Raw genomic sequence first — 12,303 nt, forward strand, 5'->3', positions numbered from 1 at the left:
TCGACTAGTAGTTGGTATTGTAGGAAAACTACGCAAGTGGAAAGAACGGATCCCAAGAACCTTGGAAGTCTATAACATAAGCGCAGAGCATTTCCTCCAATATCTGAATAGTGCGCTCGGACTGTCCGTCAGTCTAAGGAAGAAATGTTGTGCTCAACTCAACCTACGTGCCCAACTCAAGCTGTACTGCTCTTCATAAATGTGAGGTGAACTGCGTAGCTCAATAAAAAATAATAGAAACCGGCAAACCATGAAGACAGACGATCTCGTTGATGTAAATCTCAGCCAACCGCTCTGAAGAATAGGTAACTGCCACAAGAATGAAATGCGCTGACTTGGTCAGCCTTTCCATAATGACACAAACTGCATTGAACTTCCTTTGAGTCCGTGGGAGTCCAACAATAAAATCCATAGTGATACGCTCCCACTTCCATTCAGGAATCTCTAACTTCTGAAACAAACCACCAGGTCTTTGATGCTCATACTTTACTTGCTGACAATTTAGACACCGAGCGAGATATGACACTATATCTTTCTTCATTTTCCTCCACCAATAATGCTCCCGGAAGTCCTGGTACATCTTGGTGGCACCTTGGTGAATAGAATACCGGGAACTGTTGGCCTCCTAAAGAATCAACTCACGAAGTCCATCTACATTGGGCACACAAACACGACCCGCTATCCGTAAAACTCCATCATCTGCAACAGTAATATGCTTGGCACCTCCGTGTCGCACTATGTCTCTAAGGATTTGATGGTGCACTTTAGGTTGGCTACCCAGAATGAGACACATAAGGACCACAACTCCCTGAAGTAGTGTGGGATGCCTGAAGCGCTAACTGAAATGGACTAGGACGATGACCCCTACCAAAAGTGCCCCTGCCTCTAGATGAGGCACCACTAAAACCACCAAAATGATGGGGCCTCTTATCAGACCCCTACCCTCTCTCCTGTGCAAGAACATCCTCGATCCACCTGGCGACATTAACAGCCGTCTGAAATGAAATCTCACCCCCGGTATCCTTGGCCATCTATAACTTGATAGGGTGAACGAGTCCCTCAATAAACCTCCTCACCCTTTCTCTCTCTCTTTCCGTAGGAACCAGAAGAATAGCATGACGGACTAGATCCACAAAACAGGTCTCATACTGAGTGACTGATATACTGCCTGCTAGAGACTCTCAAAATGCCTGCGGTAACTATCTCTTAGTGTAATAGGAAGGAAATTCTCAAGAAATAGCTGAGAAAATTGGTCCTGATGTGACGACCCGGCCAGTCGTCTCATGAGTTACCACTTCATTCCCCCCATTTTAGCTTCTTTACGCTTCGTTATCTGTGTTTTATGTGATCGAGTTGATTAGTTCGAGTTCGGAGAGGATTTGGTAAGAAATGAGACACTTAGTCTCTTTTAAGAAGGCTTAATTTGGAAAAGTCAACCGGGTGTTGACTTATGTGTTAGAAGGCTTGGAAGTGAGTTACGATGGTTCAGTTAGCTTCTGGAGGTGATTTGTGACTTAGGAGCGCGATCGGAATGGGTTTTGGAGTTATAGAGAAGATTTAGACTTGAATTGGCGAAATTGATATTTCGGCGAATTTCGGTTGATAGGCGAGATTTTGAAATAGGGGTCGGAATGGAATTCCGAGAGTTGCAGTAGCTTCATTGTGTCATTTGGGATGTGTGTACAAAAATTCAGGTCATTCGGACAAGATTTGATAGACCTTTTGATCGAAAGCATAATTTAAGAGTTCTTAGGCTTGAATCTTATGTTAAATTGGTGATTTGATGTTGTTGTGAGCGTTCCGAAGTTTTGAGCAAGTTTGAACGATGTCAAGGGATGTGTTGGTATAATTTGTTTGAAGTTTCGGGAGTTTCGGGTAGGTTCTGGGATGTTTTAGTGCAAAAATCATAGCTGTAGCAGGTCTATAGGGGTTGAAGGCCCCGGAACTCACTCGCGCGGTCCGCACAAAAATAAGTGTGCCCGCGTTGAGTGCTGTGCGGACCGCACAAAAGCGGGCGCGGCCATGGTAGGCGTCGCGCAGACCGCACAAAAACGGGCGCGACCGCGGTAGGCGTCGCGCGGACCTTACAAAAGTAGGCGCGGCCGCGGTAGCTGAAACCTGAGGGGTACCTATAAATATGAGGTCTTGGGTTTTATTTAATATTTTAACCTATAGAGCTCGAATTTTGGTGATTGTTCGAAGGTTTTTCAAGAAATTCATCGAGTTAAGTGATTTTAACTCAGATTTGGCTAGAATACATGAATCTATCACTGAATTCATCATTTAATTCGTGATTTGAGATGGAATTTGGGAAGAAAATTGTGAAACCTTTGAAAAATGTATGATGATTTGAAGGACCAAAGGATATCGGAATTGGATAATTTTGGTATGGTTAAACTCATGAGGGTATGAGGATTCTGAAAATGTAAATTTTACCTGATTCCGAGACGTGGGCCCGGGGCTCGGGTTTAGCTATTTTTGAGATTTTTTAAATGTTTTCGCTTGGGCTTTGTTCCCTTAGCATATTGTGACATATTCGTTCTGATTTTGGATAGATCCGACGCGCGTGGAGGCCAATTCGAGGGGCAAAGGCGTCGCGAGCTAGAGAATTAGCCAGTTCGAGGTGAGTAATGGTTGTAAATGATGTCCTGTGGGTTTGAAACCCCGGATTGCACAACGTGGTGCTATATTGAGGCAAGATACGCGTTGGATGATGAGCGTGGGGTTTTTCACTACTGGGGATTGTGACTTGGTCCATCCCGATTGATGATTTTATCGAATATTTGACTGAAATTCATTTGTTATCATCATGATTTGGGCTGATTGCCATATTTGGGCTTCGTGCGAACTATTTGAACCCTTCGGGGATTTTTATCACTGTTTTCCTCACTGCTTGACTTATTATTTGAACTCAGTCCTATTGATATCTACTGTTTTACAAACTCAGCCATTTTTACTCAGATTTGAAACTTAAATGATATTTCTACATCATGTTTTGGGCTGAGAACTACTGTTTTACTAATACCCAAGGGGCTTGTGATGATTTTGGACTGAGTGAGGCCGAGGGCCATATGTGAGGATATGCTGAGTGATATGAGGCCGAGGGCCTGAGATACTTTATATGCCACGAGGTGGCTTGAGTGATGTGAGGCCGAGTACCGAGTGATGATGCCACGAGGTGGCTTGATATAGCGCTTGGGCCTTAAGCGGCTCCTCCGGAGTCTGCACACCCACAGTAAGCGCGGGTACCCATTGTTCTGAGTGATTGATGCTATGCCCAAGGGGCTGATATGAGTGATGGTGAGGTAGCCCGAGGGGCTGATACTATTCTGAGAGTGAGCCCGAGGGGCTGATACTGTTCTGAGTGATTGATACTGAGCCCGAGGGGCTGATACTGTACTGAGAGTGAGCCTGAGGGGCTGATACTATGCTGAGCGAATGATACTGTGCCCGAGGGGCGGATTTCTACTTGTTATTAACCTGTTAAATTACCTGTTTTAAAAAGGAATATCATTTTACTTGTTTTAAAAAGGAATATCATTTGATTCTTCACTGATTTACTACTTTAAGTGATTTTACTACTTAATATGGAATTGCTTTGTGTCTTTACGTATTTTCATACTTTCAGCCATTATTTATAATTGTTACTCACTGAGTCGGAGTACTCACATTACTCCCTGCACCATGTGTGCAGATTCAGGCATTGCAGATTCCGCTCCTAAGTGATGATTTCTCCCAGACCAGGCAGTGATTTGGAGACTACGAGGTAGTTGTTGGCGTTCGCAGCCCTGTGCCTCCCTTATCCTAGCATTTCCATGTTTTTTTCCTGAACTATTGTATCGGATTTTGTGTTCAGTAGACTTGTATCCGGACTTCTTAGCTGCTCATGACTTGTGACACCCCGGTTTGGGCTGTGTCGGGATGGTTCCTCTTGTTGTTAACATTAAAATTCCGCAATTTATGAGTATTATATTATATGTTATTACTGTTTATGATGATTAAATGTTTAAAAGAGGTGTTCAGTTTTGGTCTGGCTGGCCTTGTCTTCACGAGAGGCGCTATCACGACCGGGTTCGGGGATTAGGTCGTGACACCTAAGTAAGAGCAGGTGACCCAGCGGGTCTAGTAGATACATAATTTTTCCACCATCTCTTGGAGGAACCCATCATCTAAAACACAGCAAAACCGACCTCATTGGTCTCAACTATACCCATGTTCCGCAGCACCTCATGGCAGCGGTCAAGATAATCTTATGGGTCCTCAGAAAGTGCTCTACTGAACTGATATTGGAAGAGCTTGTTAAAGTTGTCCAATCTCAATAAGCCCTTAGAAGACATGGCATGTACATCACCGACATGTGTCACAACAACTGGCTGAACTACCCCAACTGGCGGGGCTGCTGGAGTCTAATATTGGGGAGCCATCTACTCCAGAGTGTGAGTAGCGGGAGTCTGTGCTCCTCCCCCAGCCTGAGAGACCGCTGATTCCATAGGAAACGTACCGTCCTGGGCCACACTCTCCATAAGTCCCACCAAATGGACTAAAGCATCCTGAAGCACTAGGGTGGCAATAAACCCCTCCGGGACCTAAGCTGGTCCAACATGTGCAGTATGAGCTAGAACCTCCTCATCAAAATCTACCTGAGGCTCCACAGTTGGTGCTACTGCTCGAGCTCTAGGCTGAGTTCTGCCTCTACGTTGGCCTCTGGCGCGACCTCGGCGTCGACCTCTGCCCCTAGTAGAAGCTGCCACTGGGGGCTCCGGTTGCTGTCCAACTGAAGATACAGTGCCTTTTCTCACCATCTGCGTGAGAACAAGTGTAGAAGAGTTCAATTAGCAATGAGAGAACAAAATCGCACGACAGAGAAGAATAGAAGTGAAATTGTTCCTAAAGTCTATAGCCTCTGGAAGATAAGTACAGACGTTTCCGTACCGATCCTTCAAACACTAGTAAGATTGTTTGTGACTCGTGAGACCTATGTAACCTAGTGTTTTGATACAAACTTGTCACTACCCAGAATTCCCACCGTCGGGACCGTGATGACGCCTAGCATTTCACTTTTTAGGTAAGCCAACATTAGAATATTTTATCCATTTTTTAAAGTTTAAATTAATTAATGAGAAAGAACTGAATGAAATAACTGCAACAATCCAAAATAAAAATACGGAAGCTAAAAACAGCCAAACATCTGATACAACCCTGGACTCGGTGTCACAAGTGCACGAGCTACTAAGATAGTATAAATAAGGGTATGAAATAACATAAAGCTGTTTGAAAGGAAAATACACAGCTAAATAAAAAGGGAAGGGGACTCTAGGAGTTGCAGGCGCTGAGCAGTTGTACCTTAAGTCTCCAAAAGCTGTCCAATTCAAGCACGCTAATAACTCCCGCTGGGACGACTCCAAAATCTACACAAGAAGTGCATAGTGTAGTATGAGTACAACCGACCCCATGTACTCTATAAATGCAGAGCCTAACCTCGACAAAGTAGTGACGAGGCTAAGGCATGTCACTTACACTACAACCAATACACAGTATGTAATATAGACAGAAAAGGAAATACCGAACAAAATAAGACAATCAACTAAAGATAATAGCTACAGCCTCAAGAAATAAGCCAGTGACATTCAGAATTATCAATCCTTAAAGTTTCAAATGAAAATACCAAAAACCAACACAACTCAAGGAAATAGAGGCACATAGGTTGTTGCGGGGTGCAACCCAATCCCACCGTAAAACACAATCCTCCCTACAATATCAACAATCAAAATAAATTAATGTTGCGGTGCGCAAGCCGGTCCGATCATATAACAATATCAGTATCATATTACACCCTTATTTCACCGTATTAATCCACAGTTATTTCACTTGTTGCGACATGCAATCCAATCCCACTGTATCAGTACAAATTCATCCTTATTCATCCGCATCAATCCACCTTATTTCACTTGTTGTGGCCTGCAATCCAATCCCACCATATCGGTACAATTACTCACGGAGTACAATTAAATTTATATTTCAAATCACTATAACCACCATAACTGGTGAATATGAAGCTGAAAAGAAAGTAAACCTTGTACCAACTTGGAAATTCACGTATGAAATACTATACGGTGAGACAGTCCAGAATGATAAAAATTAGAAGGTGCAAGTACGTCAATTAGGGCAAATAGCAGCAAATCATGAAAAGGTGAAGAGGTCCAATATTTTTAACATGAGAAACATTGAATTACAAGTAGAAATTAGAGCATGGAAGGCATTTAGGGCACATAACAGTTAAGGTAGGGAAGGAGATAATGAAGGAAGAACAGAGAAATAAGGAGAAACAAGTAATTCGGCGGCGTATAAGCACTCGTCACCTCGCATATACACCACAACACATGAAATTCACATAGCACATAATTTGAGAGTTCCTAATTCCCTCAAGTCAAGGTTAAAATCAACACTTACCTTGCTCCAGAGATCAACTCAAAGTTCAACCACAACTTTGCTTTTCAAACAAGCCTCCAAACCAACAAAATCTAGCAAATTACCAATCAAACGATTCAAAATAAGCCTTAGGAACTATCCATGATTGCAAAAGATTCAATTTAGGTCATTATTGAAAAACTCAACAAAAGTCAACTCCCGGGTCTGCTTGGTCCAAACTCAAAATTCGAACCAAAATCCGATTACCCATTCACACTCGAGCCCGGTTATGTAATTTGTTTTGAAATCCGATCTCAATTTGAGGTCTAAATCCCAATTTTACAAAAATTCCTAATTCTTCCCGAACCTCCAATTTTCACCATGAAAATATTAGATTTTAGGTTGAAATTTTGTGAAACGTAATGAAAAATTGAAAAAAATAGGTTAGGATCACTTACCAATGGATTGGGGAAGAAGTGCTCTTGGGAAAATCGTCTCTAGGGATTTCTTGTTTTGTAAATTTGAAGAATGAGAGAAAATCCCCTTTTTTCAATTATTTGACCAGTTGCAGATGTGCAAACCCGTAAATGTGAGCTTTTCTTGCAAATACGAAGTCCCACAGTTTTTGATATCATCGCAATTGCGATGACATGTTTGCAATTGCGAATAATGGCCTTCTCGCAATTGCGACCCATTGATCGCATATGCGAACTCAGTGCTGACCCACCCTTCTTCGCAATTGCGAAGATTTTCTTCGCAATTGCGATCCTATCAGGAATAGGATTATTTCGCGATTGCGAACGCTAACCTCTCAAATGCGAGGTCAGAGACCTGCACCAGAACTGAAGCACACCAGCAATGTTTCTAACTCCAAATTCACCCTGTAGCCTATCAAAACCTCACCCGAGCCCTTGGGGCTCCAAACTAAATATACATCCAAGTCCAAAAATATCATACAAACTTGCTCGCACTATCAAATCACCAAAATAACACCTAGAACTACGAATTGGACACCAAATCAAATGAAATTTTTCAAGAAAACTCATGAACTTCTATTTTAACAACCGGGCATCCGAATCACGTCAAACCAACTCTGTTTCTCACCAAATTTGATAGACAAGTTATAAATATAGTAATGGACCTATACCGGATTCCGAGACCAAAATACGGACCCGATATCATTAAAGTCAAATATTGGTCAAACTTCTAGATGCATTAAGCCTTCAAACGTCAATTTTCAACAAAATACGATAACTCGAGCTAGGGACCTCCGAATTCGATTTCGGGCATACGCTCAAGTTCCAAGTCACGATATGAACCCATCAAGACTGCCAAAATACGGATCTGGGTCCGTTTACTCAAAATATTGATCGAAGTTAACTCAAATGGTTTTTTAAGGTAAAATTTCATATTTTATCAATTCTTAACATAAAAGCTTTCTGGAAAAAAATATCCGGACTGCGCATGCAAATCGAGGAAGGCTAAAATAAGGTATTTGTGGTTTTGAAACATAGAATTAGATTATAAAACTCTAGATGATCTATCAGATCATCACACATAAACATTTATTACTCTCAAGTGTGCAGCCGCCTTCATTTTCTCTAAGGCATTCAAGAAGGAAAAAAATAACAGAACAAAGGACCAGATCCCAACATTGATTACATCTTGTGTCCTTTAGTATTAGTGTGTCTTTGTTCATGTTATTTATTTGTAATTCCTACTCAGCTTTTTATAAGCATTTTGTAAGACATCTTTTAAACCATAATCTATGTGGTTGTTTTGACTAGAGTTAGTCAAGTGATTAGCTTTGTAATAGAGTTATTGCAAAAAAGCTTACAATATAGTTATTGTGAGTTGGTGAGGGATTAAGGGGTCGTTTGGTACGAGGGATAAAGGGGGATAAGAAGTGAGATTAAATTTAATCTCAGACTTAATCTAGGATATTCCATCTTATCCCACATTATCCCATCAAACTTGAGATTATTTTATCCCACCTTCCATATGGTATAAGTTAGCCTTGGGATTATAATCCCGGGATAATTTAGTCCGCATATCAAATGACCTCTAAGAGTTTAATTCCTAGATAACAAATAGGTTGTAATCTAAAGTTTACACAATTAGTGAAGTTGAAATCCTCCCAATGTAGGTTGTGATTTTTAATCCCGTGAACTGAAAGTTTTTTACGTAAATATTGTTGTGTTATTTACTTACTTTTGTGTTATGTGAAAACTGATAGAGAACCAGGTCTCTATACAGTTGGTGAACTCCTAGTTTACATCACCTATAAACGATGCAAGTAAATCAGAGGTAGAGTTTTATTAAATTTAATGGTGTATGAGCTACGTTCCATATAAGCCGAAAGAAGTCTTTTTTTTTCTAATTTATTATCTTGAGAAATTTAATTTTATAAATAGTTAACATATGATAAATGTGTAATGTACATGCCTAGAGACCAGATTTAAGATAAAGATATATGTTAAAAATAAAAGATGAAATATATAAACATATAGTAAAAGTTGTTACCAAACAATTATAAGAAGGATGGAGAGGAGGTTGAAAATGTGGGTCCCTTGATGTTAAATTTGGAAAGAAAGAAATTTAAGGAGTTTCATACTCTAAGTTGAGTGAAAATTAGTACGTCGTTTTTCGTCATATTGGCGTGGGGTTTATAAACACTTTTATCAAGAAGAGGTGTCTAACTATATGGTTACAAGAACAGTTAATGTGTCTATCGACTGTTTATGATATCTTCCTTATATGTCTAGTATCTTTTTCGATTTTATTGTCTAATGTGGAATTTGTGTAGCGTGTTACATCCTTACAACTCCTTTATTCACGTTTATGTGTTACTTGAGTGGATCTAGGGTATAAAAAGTTAGCTTATGTAAGTATATATCATGTATCGTGACATAACAAGAGAGAATTGACATATTAATTGAATACTTTCAAAAATATTGAATGCAAGACTTCATAGTTTTTCTTTCTTTAATAAATAAAACATCGGTACTTTCATTAATGAACTTCAATAATATTGTGCCTTGATGTGAAAGAATCTCAAATCACTGCAAAATAACAAAAGTCTTCAACTGAAAAAAACAAAAACAAAGAAATAATACTACATCCACAGTCTCCACATTAACCTAAAACAAAACCCCATAAAGGAAATTAAAGTGCATGCAGTTGAACTTATTAAGTATAAATTCTAAATTCGCCTCTGCAAGTTACAAATCTCGATCGTAAGGTATTACGACGATTTCTACTCTTGGTGATGCGTTTGGGGACAGCCTCAGTAGTTCATAAACACGTCGTACTTTACCTACATCAAGTTCATCATAGGATCCAACGATCATCTTTGAAAGTGAAGGGGAATTTGCTAGGATTAGCTTTAAGAAAATGAGCTCAGATGTTGTGCCTTGAAATTCTGTTACTTCCACATATTCAAGCCTCTCAAATTGTTGGTCAACACAGTCTGGATCTGCCAGATAATCAGTAACTTCTATGCTGCTCCCACTACTAAAAACCTATTGATTTTCATATGATGCAAACAAATAATATTAGTAATGCATTATGCATACCACTAAGAATGAAATTTTGAGTTTAACTTATATACATTCATAGTGTAAAATTTTGATTTTTACACTATTAGATCATGTTTATATGTTGTAGTATGTAAACCTGCCTTATGTTAAAAAATATTACAATACCATTTCTTAAGTATGATTACCGGCATATATTTTTTAATTTCGATGACCTGATAGTGTATAAATTTTTTTACATTGTCATTGTATATTAGTTAAGCTCTAAAAGTGTAAGGAGCTTAACTAATATACAAAGACAATGCAAAGAATATTTTACACTATTTGGTCACCAAAAGATATCTACCGTTAATCCTCATTAAAAAGTGAAACTTCTTATATTAAAAGTAAGACAACTTACCTATTACAACATGTGCAACATGTGAAGGTGATATGATAGTGTAAACATTTTTACTAACGGTATATACTACTAAACTAAGGGCATCAGGGAAAACTAAACTCCCGCTATGCGCGGGATTCGGGGAAAGGCCGGATCACAAGGGTCTATTATACACAACCTTACACTAACTAATGGTATATACTACTAAACTAAAGGCAGCCCGGTGCACTAAGCTCCTGCTATGCGTGGAGAAAGGCCGAACCACAAGGGTCTAATGTACGCAGCCTTAGATTAATTAACAGTATATACTACTAAACTAAGGGCAGCCCAATGCACTAAGCTCCTGCTATATGCAGGGTTCGGGGAAGAGCCGGACCCTAAGGATATGTTATACACAGCCTTACACTAACGATAAATATATTACTTAAATTCATGAATTTAAAACAATTGAAGATGAGATAACATTACATCTATCTCTAGTGAGCGCAAGTTGGGAGAACTTCGAATCAAGGAAAAAACACCAGATACTTGATCAATATCACCAAATTCCACACGCAAATTTACATCCTCCAAATGATAGGCTTTGAATGGAAACCTTTTTGGAATATTTTCTGCACCCAAAAGCTTTGTAAAAGAAAAACAAAAAGCAAAAGTTAAATTAATAGTTAAGTAAATATGAGCTTAAACATTCATTAAAAACTTAATTAATAATTAACAATGACAAATGTCTTAATCAAATACTCACCCCAATGCAAGAATTACTCAAGGCAAGCCCTCTCAAATTAGAGCATAGAAAAAGAAGTCTTGACCATGTAATGAACCTCTCTTGTTCATAATTTTCTGATTCTTCACCAATGAATATAACAATGCACAACACCTTAACATTTGTGAAGTTTTCGAGAAAATTTGCACAAATTTTATGACTCTTATAAATAGTCAAGAATTCAACCTTTGGAGCAAAAATGTTGAGGAAATGAATACCACTGCAGGAAGTGAATGTTAAGGTGGAAAGTAATGGGATATTAAAGAAATGATTTGCTATGTCTTGACTAAATTTGATGGATTTCAAATTTAGTTCAAGGAGATTTGGAAATAATATGGTGGGATAAGGTGGTTTTACTATGCAATTTGTGATATATAAATATGTGAGAGTTGAGCAATTAAATATGCAAAAGGGTAAGGTACAAGGATTATTGTCGTAATTATCTAAGATCACTTCCTTGACATTTTTTATGGTTACATTTAGCAACCAATGGTCAAGGTCCCTATTATCGAAAGAGATAATTGACATATCAAGGGTAAATTTGTCAATGGATCCAATATGCTGCAAGAGAAACTTGTCAACTATATCACCAAAATAGTTATATTCAATCATTCTCCTATTACCAATTGTCTCTTGAAAAAATTGTCTGTCTAGAATTAGGTTTGGATGAGCAATCCAAAATTTTCTCCATTTTTTTGACAAGACACATGTTCTTATCACTTCTCGAAATGACATGTCTTTAAATATTTGATGGATAATTTCTTTGGGCAAATTGGAGATCCTGTCTATCTCATCACGCTTGATCTTGTTCATCATTCTGTACATAATAGAAGTCAAACATTAATCCACATTAAGAAAAAAATCAATTAAAGGTTTTTTAAAATCTTCCGTAATCCTAGATCGATTTTATTCATAAAAAAAGATACGAGATAATAAGATATCACAATTTTTCCCATGTACACAAATTATTTATATGACAACCTACCTATAATCCATTTCTAAAACAAAAGGATTTTACATCTACATAAAGGAAATCCACACAGAAACGGTACATCTCTAATGTAGATATGAAAGAAATGGATCGTGAATTAAGTTATTCAAAAGAATTATTAAGGAATTCTATGTTTTGTTTATCTTTAAAAATTTTATATCCACAGCTTGCTAGATCTGATGAAATATAAACAATGATTATTTGTCAATTATAAATTTATTTGAGT

At 38.5% G+C, this 12,303-nt stretch overlaps 1 protein-coding gene across 1 annotated transcript; it reads right to left on the reverse strand.

Annotated features, from left to right (window-relative positions):
* Nucleotides 1-9,543: 9,543 nt before the first annotated feature.
* On the reverse strand, nucleotides 9,544-12,082 carry LOC104227697 (F-box/FBD/LRR-repeat protein At1g13570-like). Its single transcript, XM_070159823.1, has 5 exons — nucleotides 12,072-12,082; nucleotides 11,574-11,903; nucleotides 11,069-11,306; nucleotides 10,792-10,947; nucleotides 9,544-9,929 (listed from the first exon to the last, which is right to left on the reverse strand). The coding sequence occupies exons 1-5, from the start codon at nucleotides 12,080-12,082 to the stop codon at nucleotides 9,630-9,632; spliced, it is 1,035 nt and encodes a 344-aa protein (XP_070015924.1). The 3' UTR covers nucleotides 9,544-9,629.
* Between the last annotated feature and the right edge of the window lie 221 nt (nucleotides 12,083-12,303).

The sequence above is a fragment of the Nicotiana sylvestris genome, chromosome 10, assembly GCF_000393655.2.
Source record: "Nicotiana sylvestris chromosome 10, ASM39365v2, whole genome shotgun sequence".
Classification (NCBI taxonomy): Eukaryota; Viridiplantae; Streptophyta; class Magnoliopsida; order Solanales; family Solanaceae; genus Nicotiana; species Nicotiana sylvestris.

Bases quoted from the DNA above. Each gene is read 5' to 3' on its own strand.
- LOC104227697 (XM_070159823.1), bottom strand. The intron at 11,307-11,573 runs GTTGCTAAATGT...CACTTCCTGCAG, and splicing joins AATAGGGACCTTGACCATTG to TGGTATTCATTTCCTCAACA. The intron at 10,948-11,068 runs GTGAGTATTTGA...TCTTTTACAAAG, and splicing joins TGAGTAATTCTTGCATTGGG to CTTTTGGGTGCAGAAAATAT.